This window comes from Aquarana catesbeiana, linkage group LG03 (assembly GCF_042186555.1).
Source record: "Aquarana catesbeiana isolate 2022-GZ linkage group LG03, ASM4218655v1, whole genome shotgun sequence".
In the NCBI taxonomy this organism is placed as follows: domain Eukaryota; kingdom Metazoa; phylum Chordata; class Amphibia; order Anura; family Ranidae; genus Aquarana; species Aquarana catesbeiana.
This window is the reverse complement of record NC_133326.1, coordinates 644,098,681-644,118,000: the sequence shown is the minus strand read 5'-3', so window position 1 is coordinate 644,118,000 and position 19,320 is coordinate 644,098,681. Positions and strand designations below refer to the sequence as shown.

Below are 19,320 nucleotides of genomic sequence, written 5' to 3'. Positions count from 1 at the left end.
ATTTTGTTCTCTTGGCTGCTGCACCCCATACATTATGGTTGTATGTTACATTCGCCTGACTACTGCACGCTATATTCTATATTGTACATTACATTCTCTTGGCTACTGCGCTGTATAAGCATTGTTGTGCCTTACATTGTTCTGGCTGCTGCACTCTATATGCCATGTTGCACATTACATTATGTTCTCTTGGCTGCTGCACTCTATACGTTATGTTGTTAGTTACATGCGCCTGACTGCTGAATTCTATACCCCATTTTTTACATTACTTATTCCTGACCCCTGCACACTACACGCTATATTGTACATTACATAGTCCTGATCACTGCACTCTCTGCACAATGTTGTATGCTACTAAGTCTTGATCATTGAACTACGTATTGCTAGGTTGTATGTTACATACTTCTGACCTCTGCACGCTATATATTATCGATTCTGAATAGCACCCCCAATGCACCTTTCAAAGTACTTGTGTTGCAGCACAAGAAATAGAAGCTCAATCTCATGCGTTGCGATGTGCTTTCAGAAAATGGTACATGTATCATTTTCTGGCAGCGCACCATAACACCGATTAGTGCGGTGCCATGTGATGTGCTGATCTTCAGAATGATATGGCGTGAACATGGCCTTTTTGAAGCCCCTGTCCATTGGTAGTATAGAATGTGGTCCACACCGCTGTTAGCTTAACAACTAATAAAAAAAAAAAAAAAAAAAACAAAGCAGTATATTTGTGGATACAAGACCAAATGAGTAAAGATCAAACGTAAAGGCTGGGAAATTTCTGGTGTAGTGAGTTTTAAATATGTATTCATACGAGTTGGTTTCATGTCTTTATGATGTGGCAATGCTCACATTGTAATAGCTTTGAGTTAGGTGCAATATTTGTGGTTTACACATCTGACACACGCCCTGCATTGGTTGGTAAGCGATTGCTGAAAAACTACGGTGAGAAGAAAACATTTACAGCAAATATGAATCTAACAAATACCGTTTTATCCCCGGATCACATTAATGCAAAGGGGTAAAAAAAATGCAAATATGTTTTTTTTTTTTTTATATAAAAAGAATTGAACAAATTAAAGTGCTCCTTTATGATGAAAAAAGTCAAAGTGGTTGTAAAGCTTTACATATACCCAGGGATATGACCAGCATCAGGTGATGCACAGAGATAAAACAAATCCTCCTACATTAGGTGTACCTGTTTATCTGCATTCTTCTCTTCATCCGTTCAAAGTCCAGAATGTATAAAGCTTGTCTGTGCTGGCAAAAAAAAGGGGACAGAGAGCTGAATTTAGGCTCAGCACGCTCAGTGAGAGCTGATTACAGGGAAGGAACACACCCCAACCTACAGTAGCTCACAAAAGTAAGTACACCCCTCACATTTTTGTAAATATTTTATTATATCTTTTCATGTGACAACACTAAAGAAATGACACTTTGCTACAATGTAAAGTAGTGAGTGTACAGCTTGTATAACAGTGTAAATTTGCTGTCCCCTCAAAATAACTCAACACACAGCCATTAATGTCTAAACCGCTGGCAACAAAAGTAAGTACACCCCTAAGTGAAAATGTCCAAATTGGACTCAAAGTGTCAATATTTTGTGTGGCCACCATTATTTTCCAGCACTGTCTTAACTCTCTTGGGCATGGAGTTCACCAGAGCTTCACAGGTTGCCACTGGAGTCCTCTTCCACTCCTCCATGATGACATCTTGGAGCTGGTGGATGTTAGAGACCTTGCGCTCCTCTACCTTCCCCTTGAGGATGCCCCACAGATGCTCAATAGGGTTTAGGTCTGGAGACATGCTTGGCCAGTCCATCACCTTTACCCTCAGCTCTTTAGCAAGGCAGTGGTCCTCTTGGAGGTGTGTTTGGGGTCGTTATCATGTTGGAATACTGCCCTGTGGTCCAGTCTCCGAAGGGAGGGGATCATGCTCTGCTTCAGTATGTCACAGTACATGTTGGCATTCATGGTTCCCTCAATGAATGGTAGCTCCCCAGTGCCGGCAGCACTCATGTAGCCTCAGACCATGACACTCCCACCACCATGCTTGACTGTAGGCAAGACACACTTGTCTTTGTACTCCTCACCTGGTTGCGGCTTGACACCATCTGAACCAAATAAGTTAATTTTGGTCTCATCAGACCACAGGACATGGTTCCAGTAATTGATGTCCTTAGTCTGCTTGTCTTCAGCAAGCTGTTTGCGGGCTTTCTTGTGCACCATCTTTAGAAGAGGCTTCCTTCTGGGATGACAGCCATACAGACCATTTTGATGCAGTGTGTGGCGTATGGTCTGAGCACTGACAGGCTGATCCCCCACCCCTTCAACCTCTGCAGCAATACTGGCAGCACTCATACGTCTATTTCCCAAAGACAACCTTTGGATATGACGCTAAGCACGTGCACTCAACTTCTTTGGTCGACCATGGCGAGGCCTGTTCTGAGTGGAACCTGTCCTGTTAAACCGCTGTATGGTCTTGGCCACCGTGCTGCAGCTCAGTTTCAGGGTCTTGGCAATCTTCTTATAGCCTAGGCCATCTTTATGTAGAACAACAATTTTTTTTTTCAGATCCTCAGAGAGTTCTTTGCCATGAGGTGCCATGCTGAACTTCCAGTGACCAGTATGAGAGAGTGAGAGCGATAACACCAAATTTAACACACCTGCTCCCCATTCACACCTGAGACCTTGTAACACTAACGAGTCACATGACACCGGGGAGGGAAAATGTCTAATTGGGCCCAATTCAGACATTTTCACTTAGGGGTGTACTCACTTTTGTTGCCAGGGGTTTAGACATTAATGGCTGTGTGTTGAGTTATTTTGAGGGGACAGCAAATTTACACTGTTATACAAGCTGTACACTCACTACTTTACATTGTAGCAAAGTGTCATTTCTTCAGTGTTGTCACATGAAAAGATATAATAAAATATTTACAAAAATGTGAGGGGTGTACTCACTTTTGAGAGATACTGTATAACTAGCCAATAACTGGGGACACACTGGATACCTTTGCTGCCATTGTGCTATTGCTGGGTGTCCAGTGCATTCTTATACCTTTAGGATGAGTGGACTCTCTCCAGGCATACCTGCCCCTCAATCTATCCATTATTATATATGTGCTCCAACTTTGGGGACTCTCAAAATGTAGGAGTAAGCACTGGAGTACCGTGTCGTGGCCTCTGCAGCTTACACATATATTTGCAAATGTGTGCAAACTAAACCCCTTGTTTTAACATAAACCGTTTAATTTGGTTTGTTGCAGGCTGGCTGGTGAGTTGGAATTTTTTGTTTGTTGGTTTATGTAAGGGACACCCCACTCACACCACACCACACCACACCACACCTAAACAGAGCTAAGGCTGTAAGTTACAGGCTGTGTGCTGGAGCTCCCCTCCCCGTCACCTTTTTTCTCTTGGTGTCAGGAACACTTGTCAGAAGTGACTCATGCAGAGAACATAGAAGTGAAGCAACAGAGAGAAATTACACTTAGTGCTCTGGATTGAGACAAGTACACACTTTGAAAGGATATGCTTTGTTTATATTTCATGTTAGAGATTTACAACCACATTAAATGTACTGCTCTTTATAGGTGTTTGATCTAATGTCAGCAGCTTGCAGTCTGAAAAATCCATTTATTTCCTTATGTGGACAGGGAATACATGGGTGTGGTATAAAATAGCTATCTGCAGGTCATGGTTAGGGATTATATGAAAGGCGTTATTCCTAAAATGCATCCATGTTAATATATACAACATTTGCCAATTTCCAGATGCATTCTCAAGCATTAGAGGGCTGTTCCTAAAAATTCACCTTTAAACTAATACACTTTGTTTTAAAATCTTGGCTTTTTCAATATAACGGTTAGTTCCTAATATGTATATTTATATATGCTTCTAAATTTAATATTCATATACAATATGTGCAGAACTGAAAAAAATTAATTTAGCTTAGTTTCAGATAGATTGGTTATTTTACTAATTTAATTTCGTTATTCATTTTAATGCGCTCAGGAGGGACCGGTGCAGTGTCTATGGCAAGCTGTGGCTGTACATGGCTGAAAGCTGTACTGAGTGGTACTCGTGTTAAGGGCCCTATGTGTTCAGGGACGCATGCCCAGAATGCAAACCACTCATTGGGGGTTATTTATTCAAGGCAAATCCACTTTGCACTAAAAGTGCACTTGGAAGTGCAGTCGCTGTAGATCTGTGGAGGACATGCAAGGAAAATAAAAAACAGCATTTTAGCTTGCACGTGATTGGATGATAAAATCAGCAGAGCTTCCCCTCAGATCTACAGCGACTGCACTTTTAGTGCACATTCAATGCACTTGTAGTACAGAGTGAATTTGCCTTTAGTAAATCAACCCCTTTTAGTGGATCTCAAACTTTTTTCTTCCAGTCGTAAATAGTTCCCTTGTGTATTTTGTAGTGACCTTAAGAGCTCACGCACATGGTCAATAAGGGCCATAGAGCGCCCAGATCATCGTATTTTTGAAACGGGTATAGCCAGGTGTTTCTGGCCAGCCTCTGACACTGTCGCTGACCACAGCAGTTTGCGTGTAATCGCACAAGGAGCGATTACCTGGGGTTAGAGACAGATGTGCACCTCTGAACAACAGACATTTCGCATTTAGGGGAGCACATCTGTCCCTAACCGCAGGTCATTTCTCCAAATAAATCCCGTAAAGTAAGCCACCACTACAGTCACCACGGAACTGTACGGTGAACTTTTATTGCAAAACAGGATAAAACATCACAAGTGCAGCATTTTTACCCACAAAGCAGACTGCACATGTGATGTTTTACCCTTTTTTGCAATATAAATTCTTTGTACAGCCCTATGGTGGAGTGCCCTCTTACTTTACAGGATTTGTGTGTCCAGCTTACGTGAACGCCAAGCCTGTTATTAAGTGGATGCGTCCGGTTTATGTGAACACCAGGCCTCATATTAAGTGGATGAAAATAATCTGGTGTGACCAGAGATTCAGGTACCCTAGGTTCCTTTTTTTAAAAAAATACATTTAAAGCCCTACTTTCTTTTTTTTTTTTATTTGTTTACAAACTTTTATGTGAAGAAAAATTGTGGTACAAAATATAGACAATATACAATATAAAGAGAAATGTATACATCATCTCCAAATGTAAAATAATAAAATATATGTCGTACATGTGTTATTTTAATATTTCTGGTGCGAAAGGGAAAAAAGTTAATATTAATATATCAAAGAACTACAATAATGTAATCAAAAAATAGCATTGGTACCAATAGTTAATATTATTTATTATTATTTAAGGTACTTATATAGCGCTGTCAATTTACGCAGCGCTTTACATATACATTGTACATTCACATCAGTCCCTACCCTCAAGGAGCTTACAATCTAAGGTCCCTAACTCACATTCATACATGCTAGGGCCAATTTAGACAGAAGCAAATTAACCTACCAGCATGTCTTTGCATATTGTGATATTACGATAGTAAAAATCTGTGAACAAATTAGTGGTCCATCAAATTAAATAAAATATCACCAGGAATGAACCAAGGATCCCATTTTTTGTTAGTATTGTAGTATTAGTAGTATTATACGGTGTATGGAATGTCTTTTAGATAAGATTGATAGTGTTTATCCTGTTTTTTTTCATTGATCTATAGGCACTGATGTAGATTTCCAATGGAAGGTTATGAGCCAGTGTATAGTTTCTTTTTAAAGTGGATGTAAACCCAATGTCATCCTTTCTAAACTACTGCCATAGGGGTTATCTATAAGGATATACATGCCTCCTGTATGTTTCTTTACCTGTCAAATGTCTCCCCTCTGTATGTTATGAGACCCGAAAAACTGCAGATTCTGTGGGTGGGCAGGGGCGGACTGACCATTCGGGCACTCGGGCACTGCCCGAGGGCCCCATGCCACTAAGGGGCCCCATCAGGGTTGCCAGTCTCAATAAAACCAGGGACAGTATGCAAAAATCTGTGTTTTTAAAAAATCCCAAGATTATAGCTGCCTCACCTCTCCAGTACCTTTTCAGTGTGTGTATACTGTGTGTCTGTGTGTGTGTACTGTATGTGTGTGTATACTGTGTGGCCCCATAATCTATTGCCTGGGGGCCCCATAATCTCCTATTGCCCGAGGCCCCATGAGTTGTCAGTCTGCCCCTGTGGGTGGGCCTGTTGTCTGGAGCTCGGTGGGTGGAGTCGTGATGTCAGCAGACTCCCCGCCCACCTCTACACTCCCCTTGTCAATATGCATTTTCTTCTGTGTATTTCTTACACTGAACTTCTGCTATGATCTCTAACATCCAGTGAAAAGACAGGAAAGTAACCACATGACTTTAGCATGCCAAATCATGCTGAGGTGTGGAACAGCCAATCCTTGCAGGGTTGCTGAAGAAAGGAGTGGGGGTGGGAATTAAAAGATAATGCATGTCTTAGGCTAATGCACGAGATATGTAAATCACCTGTCACTCACAGCAAGGGGGAGGATTTGACAAAGTTTTTCTGTTTGTCAAGATTTATCTCACTGAACAATAAAAGAGGATTGCTCAGAGCTGGATTACCTTTGTGGCAAGACTGGGCTCAAATGATAGGAAATCTTATACTCTATATTATGACATAAAAAAAAAAAAAAATTCGGGTTTACATCCACTTCAAGGTTCCCCTATTTTTTTTTTTTTAATTAACAATCAGGGCAGCATAATTCACCTAGTCTCTGGTGCTTTCCCTGCAGACTCACCCACTCCGTAGTTCAGCGCTGGTCCATTTCTGGTCTGAATGAAACCAAGCTCCACTCATTCCACTTTCTTTGAGTCCAGGGCATCATGGACCCACTTATAGGAAGGCGGCACCACAACACCCTGCACTTACAGTACACCGATACAGAAAGAAAAGCTGAAATTATTACATTTGTGGTGCTATCTTCATCACTGAAGATCTAGCAATGCTGGAAAAAATGACGCAAAGGACCCAACGAGTCACGCGACTTGCCAAAAGACGTCTGAAAAAAGATTGTTATTAAAAAAGCAAAAAAATACATCTGGGGGAGATGGGGTGAAAAAATCATTATTTTTTAATAAGTATATAATCAGTTTAATTAATGTTTTTAGTATCTGTCTATCTTCAGCTATAGAAAAAAAATCAAATCAGGACGATCCTTACAAAACAACGACGCTTTAGAAAACCATTAGTCGTTGCCTGCGAATGGGTTAAAAGAAGTAAATACAATTTCTGCAATGAGGCAGGTTTGGGAGAATGCCGACATGACAGGACTAGTCTCTGAAACCAGTATAGATGACTTATGTGGTAATTATTAGTCAAGCATGCTTTGTCTTTCCGTCTCTGTCCTTCTCCTCTCTCCTTACCTGTCATCTCCTCTTTTACTTTTCTGTTTCCCTATCTTCCTGGCTGCCAATGGACACCTACAGGTAAATCGGGCAATGGGACTGACATGACTGGGTGGGATAATGGGCTACAGCAGTCACAAGACCCTCTGCAGCTCAAATATCTACCTCTTCAGTCTTTAACTTGTGTAGCGTGCACCTGCAAACTCCGGAAGCTATGTTTATTTCAGTGACAGATGACAAAAAAATGGAGGGTTTTGAAATTCAGTGATTGGTAAATAGCCAGCGGTTTCTCGAGGAGCTATTTCTTGAGAAGTTTTTCGACATATAATGAAAGATTGGAGCAAGAGACGGGGCACATTTTGTAAATTTTTATTATTCACTTTTATGGTAATCATATGACATTAGTACCCTGTTTCACCGAAAATAAGACCTAGCGTGATTGTCGGTGATGGCTGCAATATAAGCCCTACCCCCCAAATAAGCCCTACCCTGTTTCCCCGAAAATAAGCCCTACCCTGAAAATAAGACCTACAAGGACTTTAACTAGGGTTTATTTGGGGTGTAGGGCTTATATTGCAGCCATCACCAACAACCACGCTAGGTCTTTTTTTCGGGGAAACAGGGTATGGACAAAAATGGGTGGAACTGCTCAGAATTGTTTTCGTACAAGAAGCAAAAAGCAGGAGAGCCAGACCTAGTCCTATGCGTGTGCTTAAAGCGGACCTCTTCACCCACTTTCCATAATATTAAGTGAATTACATTTTTTCAATACCTTATGTAAGGGCCCTTCACTTCCAGAGTAGGACATACCCCCACAGTTGTAAAAAATGGTCCTGGGATACCACATCATGGATCCCAGGAGGTTTAAGGGCAATCTACTGAAAATGGGCCAGAGTCACAGTGCATCATTAGAAGAACGGTTGTCTATTCCTGGTTCTTGAAACCAACCCCCTGATGACATGCAGAGACAGATGGACATCATCAGGGGGCCGACCACAAGATCCAAGAAGAGACAGCTGGCTCCCGATGACAGCTGGATTTCTGGGCTTGTGATTGTGAATATGTTTATTGAGGATAACCCAGCAAACAAGGTAAGAGAGGATTTAAAAAGAAATAAGATGGGAGTGAAGGTCTCTTTTAATTGACATGTTAATTAAAAGTGCAAAAGTAATTGTTACCTTCAGTGGAAACTGTTACATACACTTCTCCTGTAAGAAAGTCTGGTACTTCCTCCCCCCATCTCCTGAGCTCCTGTATTGGTCAATAGGGTCACCTATCTCTAGGGAAGCTTAGGATGTAAGAGGGACATGACCAAGTTTGACTTTTACAGGCAAAGTCAACATTTGCATATAGAGCTTAACTAACCTTTTTCATTTTGGATAAAGTAAGGAAGGGTTATAACCCCTGTCAAGTTTTTTTGCCATCTGTGTCCCATTAGGGAGATTTCCCTTTCCGTCCCATAACCAAAACAGGAAGTGGGAGTAAATCTCTCCAAAGTGAAATAAATCTCATTTGAAAGATTTCCTGTCTATTCCTGAACTGGTGACAACCAAAACAATTGGGAGAGGGTGAATCTGTCTAACAGGAATGGCAATAACAACCTTATAGTTGTATATCCCCTTTCCACTCTATCCAAATCTAAAAAAAAAAAGTTTTTCCTTTAATTATATTAAAGTGTTACTAACCCCAGGATCCTGCATTCACTATATCTGGTCTTCCACAGTACACAGAACATAGAAATGCAATTATTTTAGTAAATATAAACTGCTACATACCTTTTCACATCAGCAGTATATAGCAGTCTTGTGACTTCTATCAGTGTCTGGCCAAGCACTGGTTAAAGCTTGTAGGAGGAGTTTTCATTCTCCTCTGACTGTCCTATAAGGATGCAGGACCTCTGACCCTCTGTCTGGACAGTGCTGATTAGCCCTGTGCTGATCACATGCACCCTCCCAAAAAAAAAAAAAAAACCCTCTAGCAATGCGCACACCAAACTGAGCATGTGGCCCCAAGGTTCTGTACTATAAGGAGATGGATTGGGGACTGCGGAAGAAGGGGAGGACCAGAGAAGACAGAATCAAACAGCATTTTTATACAATGCAGAGTATCAACCCCTTCGATTCCACAGTGGGCATAACAAGAATGCTTTACTGCATAAAAAGACTGATTTTACTTTTGTGGGTTTAGTAACATTTTAAGCTGCTTATATCTGTGCTGGTTTCTCTTAAATATAACCCCTGCTTATGAATGTGCATAGTTTGACAGGCATAAAAGACACAAATTAGTGCAGCTAGGTAATTATTAACAAACCATTAAGTGCATTTTTCTAAATGCACATTCTTTTAGTCTCTTGCAGTCCCCCACACAGCAGCACTCAGGTTGGTGCGCAGGAGTGTTTGGGATCTGATTAGGCATACTGCATGTAAACAAGGAGCATTTTGATAGAGGGAAAAAACAGAGTGACTGAGAGTTGACCTCATCATTCTGCTGCTGCTCCTCCACTGTCCAATCAGCAGGCTAGGGGTTAGGAGATGACACCACTGTGTTCTTTTTGTGGTTTATAACTGTATCAAGAAAAGTGGTATCATCCACCTAGATGTGGCAAGGCTTTGCAAATGTCAGACCTAGATGGGCTTTGGCAGGTAAAACAGCTCCCTTATATGCATTTCATGTGTGTAGCTAGTTGTTTGCCTGGAGTTCATATGAAATGTCTTTTTTTTTAAAGCAAAATTCCATTTAAATGTTACAAAAAAGAAACTCACTCATTATTTCAGAGGTGAAAAGTTGACAAAGTTGCTCAACAAACGATCCTTGTTTATGATAATATGTGCACAGCTATACCCCTTTCTTTATATTTTTTCAGAGGAAGCAGGTTGCACAACTCAGTTTAAAACTTTGTTCTTGTTTGCAGTATTTCACAAAAAAATGTGGAAATAAAACGTGCATGCTTCCTTTGATAGGGAAGATAGAAAAAAATAAAAATAATAAAAAATAAATAATAACTTTTTTTTTCATATACAGGTTACATAATTTTCTTTGAAGACCTATTGGATAGATGGGGCAACACTGACACCTTCAGGAAAAAGATGGAATTGGAGATTCAAGACTCTGGAGTGCCAATAATTTGATCTACTGCATGGTCGTAAAGGAAAAAGCCACCAACTTTGTAACACCCTAAATATAAATGTGACCCCTTATTTGTCCAGGCGTCTAGCTATTTCTGGATATGATCTTTTCCACAGTTGACGCTTAACTTCAGTTATAAGTTTTCCAAAAGTTTGGAAAAATCTGTGCGAAATGGATGAAGTAACGCATCAATATCACTTGACTCGACTGTACAGAGAATACCAAAGCAACAGTGTTATAGCGCTACATTACAACTATACCGGGAAGCTCACCACTAGCCGATACAAAAGTGGACTGAAAGCTGAATCTGTTTTTTTTCTGGTGGTATGTGTGCTTATTGTCTTGGAGAACCTTATTGTACTTTTGGCCATCTGGCGAAACAAGAAATTTCATGCTCCTATGTTCTACCTCCTTGGCAATCTAACTCTGTCAGACCTCCTGGCTGGCATTGCCTACATGGTCAACATTGTGTTGTCAGGGGCAAACACGCTCCGCCTTACCCCTGCCATGTGGTTTATTAGAGAAGGGGGTGTCTTTGTCACATTAACTGCCTCTATATTTAGCCTACTGGCCATTGCTATTGAGCGTCATATCACCATGGTCCGTATGAAGCTCTATAGTGGAGACAAGAAAGGACGAATGGCCTTGCTGATTGGGGTGAGTTGGCTGCTCTCTATACTGTTGGGTATATTGCCGATATTGGGATGGAACTGCATCCACAACCTCCCAGCCTGCTCCACTATCTTGCCCTTGTATTCTAAGGATTACATATTGGTGTGCATTAGTGTCTTTCTGGCCATTCTTATCTCCATTGTGGTTCTCTATCTCCGCATATACAGAATTGTCAAACACAACAGTCAAAGACTGGGCACACTTCGCAAGGGAGCACTGAGGAAGTCCCAGAAGTACATGGCCCTGTTAAAGACGGTTACAATTGTGGTGGGAACCTTTATTGGATGTTGGCTTCCCCTCTTCATATTGCTACTGTTTGATGTCTCATGTGAAGTCAACTCTTGCCCGATCTTATTCAAGGCTGATTACTTCCTTGGCCTGGCTATGATAAACTCTCTCCTAAACCCAATCATCTACACATTAACCAGCAGAGACATTAGAAGAGCCATTTTGAGGCTGGTCTGCTTCTTCTGTTATGTTAACGAGGATGGAGAAACTAGGGGGAGATTTGGCTTTTTCCCTGTCTTGGAAAGAAGTACCAGCAAATCAGAGAAGTCATCCCATAAGCAAGAGGGTTTGGAGACCACTGTGTCTTCAGGAAATGGGACTCCAACACCGGTGAAATCACTTATGCCCCCTAGAAAGTACTGAACATTGCTATTGTGGATGATCATAGTCACCTGATCATAATCGAGAAAACATTTAAAATCTGGTCACATGGCATTACTCCTGATCTGCTTCCCTGATCCAGTTTACCGGGTTTGAATCTGCTGATCGGCCTTTTGTTTTTTATAAGAACCTTAAAAATCCTGCTTTAGAAGGATACCAGCCTTGCTCCTTAGGCTTATAGTATATCTATTGCTAGAGGTCCATAAGCATGTAGACCACCTGTGTTGATACAAACTGCATGCACTTCAGCTCAGTTTTAGATTTCAAAATGTTGTCCCCCTTCCAGGGGCAGGGGGTTCTTGCATGGGCACCCCTTCTATGGAGATAATATTGCATATATCTGGTTTGCCAGGATGAAACCTTGTTGAAGGAGGTATCTTAACAAACAAATTTAAAAACATTAAATTGCAGCTTGACTTGTGGATCATATGAAATTTGCAGATCTTTGGACCTTGAGCCCTAAGGATTGACCTATTTATTTCTAGTCAAGAGTCATCGGTCGTCTTTCAAGTAAAGTTTGCTTTTTAATAGAGCATGGAAGATTTAGAACCTCTGTCAGGTTTTTATTGCTCTGTTTGGAAGATTTCCCTTCCCTCCCTGTACCTGTGACAATTGTCACTAGGAAAGCTGACAATGGTGCTAACTCTTCCCAACTGACCTCTATCAGTGGAAGTGAGTGAAGTGCCTGAAACGCCTGAACACATTTTTAACCCTTCTTTTAATAGGAGAATAATGCAGGTGGAATGATATTAAGATAAACTGAATGTTAGGGAGAAAAAAGGGCAGAAATAAAACCTTAAAATTCAAGTTCCGCTTACACTGCCCCGACTTCCTCCCATTTCACAAATCACTTACTACAGAGCATTTGAAAACTTGACACAACCCCCAGCAATTCAGAAGTTGAGGGTAAGGTAAAGCATAACTTTATTAATTACATTTTAGTAGGTAAGTGTTTTAAAAAGGGAAGGGGGCTCGGGCAATTTGAGTGGACCTTGTATTTTAGTGCAAGGTCTGTGTTAAGCAAAAGTGGAGTCACCTGTAGTAGCTAATAAAACTTCCTCTTCCAAATAAAATATTTATTGCAATAGGCCATTGTCCTACTTTTGCCCCAGTTTTTGTAAAGCAGTTCCAAAGAATTCCTAAAGTGTATCTAGAAACTTTTTTTTTGGTTTTAAATAGAGTAGGGAAGGGTAAAAACCTCTGTTGGGTTTTATTTTCTGTTTTTGTCCCTGCTGGGGAAATCTACCTTCTGTACTTATTGATGACAAATCAAAGCAAAGACTCCCACCGTGCCAAATTCAGAACTATATAGCAAAAACGAATGGAACAATTGTTCCAAACAAGTGGACTTTATCGGCACAGCATGGGACAGAGGTGATATATATAAAACCATCAAATTTATTACACCAATAAAAACATGCCATATTATAAAAACACCCTATGAATGGGGACACACTTTGCAAGATTATACCCAAGAATGGAATGGGAGTAAGGCATCCCTCCTATTTATACACATAATAGATCACATATATTTATGCTTAGTATGGTGCCAAATTACTTCTCCAAGTCCAAACGTCAACGTGTTTCGCGAGAAATTTTGCTTCCTCAGAACAGTTGGGTTTGCATATTGCAATTTTGAAAAAAGCCTTCCATAGGCCTCCACTTCCACAGGGTGCCACCCAAAACAGGGATGACGGAGTTTATACGGGATCCCTCTGTTTTGGTGGCACCCTGTGGAAGTGGAGGCCTATGGAATATAATACATCTTAGTAAGCCACTATTTACCCTGTTTGTGGATTGGCCCACCTATTAAATGCCTTTGGGGTGAAGGCCTGAACCCCCTTCTTCCTTTTTGTCTACTTCTTTGCCGGCTATTGTGCCTATCTTTCCTTCTGGGTACAAGAATATTTATAGTTCACTATTAGGTGGTTTGGACATGGGATTCCTTCGGGTTTGTTGGTTCCTTTCTCCCCCTATGGCCGCCCCTCAAGACCAATATGTATGCAAAGTCCATAGTATACCTTTTCTGCAATTGCAATATACATACCCAACTGTCCTGAAGAAGCAAAATTTCTCACAAAACGCGATGACGTTTGGACTTGGAGAAGTCTTTGAGGAACATATGCAATCTATTATGTGTATAATTAGTAGGAGTGCATTACTCCCATTCCATTGTTGGGTAGAATCTCGCAATGAGTGTCCCCATTCATGGGGTGTTTTTTTTTAATATGGCATGTTTTTATCGGTTGTAATAAACTTTAGGGTTTTAGTTATATCACCTTTGCCTCGTGTTGTGCTGATAAAGTCTGCTTGTTTTCCGTTTTTATTTTTCCTGATGACAAATGTACAAATGTCACCAGTACTCACTAGAATCAGAATAGAAGGGAAATCTTTTAGGGCTCGTTTACACTCAAAACATGGCTTTGGACACGCTTTTTTTTTTTTTAACCTCATTGAATTCCAGTGAAAGCTCCTGTCACAAAATAAAAGGGGTAGTTTACAGTGCTGTTTACACCTTGCATTTTCTTTGCTTCAAAAATTATACCCCATGTCACTTTAGTGGGACTTCAATGCATCTTCAAAGCCTGCATAGAAGCCTATGACAAAGCTCGCTTGAAGCACCTGAAGCTTTTGAGAGGCTTTAGCTTCTCTTTGTTTTGGAGAAGTTGCAGGTATGAGATATCGTGATAAAATTCAGCGCTGACTAATATAACAATATAAATGCAAGCAGGCACTAAGGTCAACTCAAAAAATACCTCAAAGACATGTATATAAATAGAAAGTGCTGCGCAAATAAAGTTCATAGACAACTAATAAAATTGTAGTGTGGTAGCAGTATAGAAGAGCAGGAACCACCGGTGACAATAAATATCTGAATGGTGACTTTATCCCTCCACCGCTCTTAGATGGCCCCTCACCTCAGATATTCGACCTGAAACAGGTCACACCGCTTATAGGATTGAATGGATAAATCTGTAAGATACTCCTTCACTTCCTTCAGCTCACAATGCTCAGTGTAGGCAGATGATGAATATAAAATAAGATAGAAAGCAACAAACCATAGTGTTCAGTCATTAGATGTGGTGGCTGCATTCATTTTTATTTCTTCATTACTTCATTTTCAGGAAGTATAGAAAACACCTGCTGATCCTGCCAATAATGCAGTGTCTTTGTCACTTCCTGTGAGCTGAGTGCCTCGAAAAAATGTCTTCCGCTGAGAGCTCACGCATGCGTGAGCTCTCAGCGGAAGACATTTGGCAGGATCAGCAGGTGTTTTCTATACTTCCTGAAAATGAAGTAATGAAGAAATAAAAATGAATGCAGCCACCACATCTAATGACTGAACACTATGGTTTGTTGCTTTCTATCTTATTTTATATTCATCATCTGCCTACACTGAGCATTGTGAGCTGAAGGAAGTGAAGGAGTATCTTACAGATTTATCCATTCAATCCTATAAGCGGTGTGACCTGTTTCAAGTCGAATATCTGAGGTGAGGGGCCATCTAAGAGCGGTGGAGGGATAAAGTCACCATTCAGATATTTATTGTCACCGGTGGTTCCTGCTCTTCTATACTGCTACCACACTACAATTTTATTAGTTGTCTATGAACTTTATTTGCGCAGCACTTTCTATTTATATACAGGTATGAGATATCCACACACAGAGGGCATCTGCCAATCTTCATTAAAGCTTCAAAAATGCACTACCAAAGCACCACCGAAGCATCACAGAAGCATTAAAAACACATCAAAAAAGCATGTTGAAACTGGTAGGCGCTTTAACCACTTGCCTACTGGCCACTTATACCCCCTCCCTGCCCAGGCCAATTTTCAGCTTTCAATGCTGTCGCATTTTGAATGACAATTTTGCCGTCATGCAACACTGTGAAAATTAAATCTTTATCATTTTTTTTGCACACATATGGAGCTTTCTTTTGGTAGTATTTAATCACCACTGGGTTTTTTATTTTTTTGCTAAATAAACAAATAAAGACCAAAAATTTTGAAAAAACAAAACAAAACTTTTTTATAGTTTGTTATAAAATTTTGCAAACAGGTAATTTTTCTCCTTCACTGATGTGCACTGATGAGGCTGCACTAATGGGCACTGATAAGGAGGCACTGATTGGCACTGGTAGGCGGCACTGATAGGTGACACTGATGAGGAGGCACTTGTGGGCACTAATTGGCAGCATTGGTGGGCACTGTTGGGATTGCACTGATAAATCAGTGCCTTGATTATCAGTGTAGATGTCACTTTTAGAGAATCTGGATATTGTCTCTCTTCTCCTCTCCTCACGCTGTCAGCATGAGGAAAGGAGTGCCAATAACTGGCTTCTTTTTACATCCGTGATCAGCTGTGATTGGACACAGCTTGACCACGTGGTAAAGAGCCGCTGATTGGTTCTTTACCTCAACCTGTGATCCGGACATTGCGATCACACCTCCTGCTCCCCAGCGGGCACGATCAGGGCATGCCATCATATGATCATGTCCCAGAACTAGCCTGCCGCGCTACACGTCATTTGGCTGCAGCATGGTCAGCAAGTGGTTAATATGTGTTGAAGCCGAAGCAAGTGTAAACAAGCCCTTACTGTATAGCAGGGATATGCAATTAGCGGACCTCCAGCTGTTGCAAAACTATAAGTCCCATCATGCCTCTGCCTCTGGGTGTCATGCTTGTGGCTGTCAGTCTTGCTATACCTCATGGGATTTGTAGTTCTGCAACAGCTGGAGGTCCGCTAATTGCATATGCCTGCTGTATAGGGAACTCTTGTTCCTTCCTTTGGAAACATCTCCTCTCTCTTCCTGTTGTGTCTTTAGACAGGAAGTAAAAAAGACCTCCCGATGAGTCAAAAAAAAAAAAAATATAGGATTAACTGTCCTCTACACTATTCAAGACGAAAAATGAGAAAAAAGTCTTTAGATATAATTTAAGATTCGGAGTGATGATAGAGACAACTGATAGATGATAAAACCGGGGTGGTGGCTGAGCATCATGTATAATTTGTAAATTGGTGTACATAGAGAATGTATAAATAAATAAATATTGTATCAAAACAGAATTAACATGTGTAGTGTCATTTAAAAATAAGAACTGAAAGAAATCGTAAGCTGCCATGTGTGTACGGACTTTAGTCAGTCTGAATGGACGAAAAGTCTGCAATTAGTTGATCGATCTGGAGGTAGCGGCTGAATGAGTCTGTGCTATCTCAGTCTATCCAGGGTTATTTACTGTTGAGGTTTCAAGAAGCCATTTTGTTCTGGCCACCTACCTGAATTTTCCCCTTGTTGCCGATTTGTTATTAATTGTCTTATTTGGTAGAATTAACTACCAAAACAGCCGTAGAAGCACAAACCATACTTGGATTCATTGTACATACCCTCCTCCTTTATCTGCAGAAAGAATCCGGTAGGCATGGATGGCATTGTACTATCTATGTCTATATTTGAGTTGTCCCGGTCCCATAAACCAGTACATTTTGAATGTACAGTTGGCTACAGGGCATAAAAGAAACTTTTTATACGCAACGGGTCAGTCCACCTTAGATATTTATTCGGAGCAGCCTTTCTCAGCGTTTTTAACATGGAGGAACCCTTTTATGTCTGGAAAAACCCCTGCTAATAAGTACTGTCTGTACATCTCATGGGACAATAATGTGGTGGTGTCAGTGAGAATAGTGCTTCTTACATTGGTGGTTATTGGGGAGAATTCTCCACTTACAGATAGCTAAAAAGATCATTGGTGTCAGTCATTACTTATCCGAGAGGAAGAATTTGCTCTTGGTTCAAGAAACCCCTAGTTACATCTAGAGAAACCCTAGTTGAGAAAAGCTGTGCTAGAGAGTTAGGTTGCTTTCACAGGGAGAGGAGTCATCTCTGATCAGCAGGGGATCCGATGCGAGCTGATCCCCTGCTGAATAATTGCTGAACCAGACGGATGTCAGTTTTGACATCTATGCCCTTTTAGTTTGTGTCTGGCAGACACGGGCGGACCCATGACAGCATTATGGAGTGGTTCAGCTGTTTGTTTACATCAGGCTACCTCCAATTTTTCACATTTAGGTCCAGAAAAAGACAGTCCTTTTCCATTTTTTTTCCTGGACCTGCATGGACCTGGAGGTAGGCAGGTCTAAATAGACATACACTACATTGTCACAAATATTGGGACGCCTGCCTTTACATGAACTTTAGTGGCATCCCAGTCTTAGTCCGTAGGATTCAATGTTGAGTTGGTCCACCCTTTGCAGCTATAACAGCTTCAACTCTTCTGGGAAGGCTGTCCACAAGGTTTAGGAGTGTGTCTATGGGAATGTTTGACCATTCTTCCAGAAGCGCATTTGTTTGGTCAGGCCCTGATGTTGAACGAGAAGGCCTGGCTAGCAGTCTCCGTTCTAATTCATCCCAAAGGTGTTCTATCAGGTTGAGGTCAGGACTTTGTGCAGGCCAGTCAAGTTCCTCCACCCCAAACTCACTCACCCATGTCTTTATGGACCTTGCTTTGTGCACTGGTGCGCAGTCATGTTGGAACAGGAAGGGGCCGTCCCCAAACTGTTCCCACAAAGTTGAGAGCATGAAATTGCCCAAAATGTCTTGGTATGCCGACGTCTTAAGAGTTCCCTTCACTGGAACTAATGGGCCAAGCCCAACCCCTGACAAACAACCCCACACCAAAATCCCCCCTCCACCAAATGATTTGGACCAGTGCACCACGCTAAGATTTTCTTTAGATGCTAGTTGCCAGACTCTCATGCTGATCATCTTTCTACTTTACTTAAAATCACTGATCCAAGACAAGTAAACATTTTACTTCTAACCTTTCCCCCTCTTGTTATGTACAATGAAGAGAAGTCAACACATGTAAAGTGCATTGTAGTTTCAGAGCATGAGTAACTGCTATTATAATTGGCTGGGTGTGAGTAAAATGCTAAAAAGCAAGCATGTTTTAGTTGCCATTATCCACCAGATCCCTTGATTTGCTTTCAAATCTACCCCACGAAAATGACAGAATATGGTTGGTACATGAACCTAGAACTCAGTTTTCATACCCAAAGCCCAACGTGACCCAAGAGCTCCCTCTAGTGTTGCTGCATGAGAACATTTTACTGAATTTATATGGGTGTTTTTTTGTTTGCCATGCTAAACATAAATGTATATGTTATTATGTTGTAAATATATAAATATATGTATGGATCTTGCCTAACTGTTCTTTGCCCAAGGCATTAAATACATTGATGCAAACTATAATAAAAAAAAAAAAAAATTCCATGTCTGACAATTACATTGATTTCCTGTGCGTCACATTTTTTGTTTTTCGCACATGCTGTTGCCCGTTTTGTTACATCGTTTGAGCGTCAGACTTTTTTTTGCATTAGCCAATAGAGAACAGTATCATCACTTGTTCCTGTGTGAACATACCAGCTTAGAAACATGGATTTTGCGTGTTTCCACACACACCAGTGAAATTCTGTGACTCATAACACTGCAATCTGTCTAATTTGAGC

The 19,320-nt window shown here is 40.9% G+C and overlaps 1 protein-coding gene and 1 long non-coding RNA gene across 3 annotated transcripts in view; both read left to right on the top strand.

The window, feature by feature from the left end:
* The window catches only part of LOC141133295 (sphingosine 1-phosphate receptor 1-like), a 53,660-nt gene extending 40,423 nt beyond the window's left edge, over positions 1-13,237 (top strand). The window contains exons 1-2 of one of the 2 annotated variants that reach the window (XM_073622572.1): positions 7,294-7,427; positions 10,368-13,237. In XM_073622572.1, the coding sequence (XP_073478673.1) occupies positions 10,644-11,795 (1,152 nt within the window). In that variant the 5' untranslated portion in view covers positions 7,294-7,427; positions 10,368-10,643 and the 3' untranslated portion in view covers positions 11,796-13,237. Of the gene's footprint in view, positions 1-7,293; positions 7,428-10,367 lie in introns of those variants that run through there. The other variant, XM_073622571.1, reaches the window with a different exon arrangement.
* Positions 13,238-13,284: 47 nt separating this feature from the next.
* LOC141133294 (uncharacterized) lies at positions 13,285-19,084 on the top strand. The gene is made up of 2 exons (XR_012243042.1): positions 13,285-14,485; positions 15,460-19,084. It is a non-coding gene; the product is annotated as an uncharacterized lncRNA (long non-coding RNA).
* Positions 19,085-19,320: the final 236 nt, after the last annotated feature.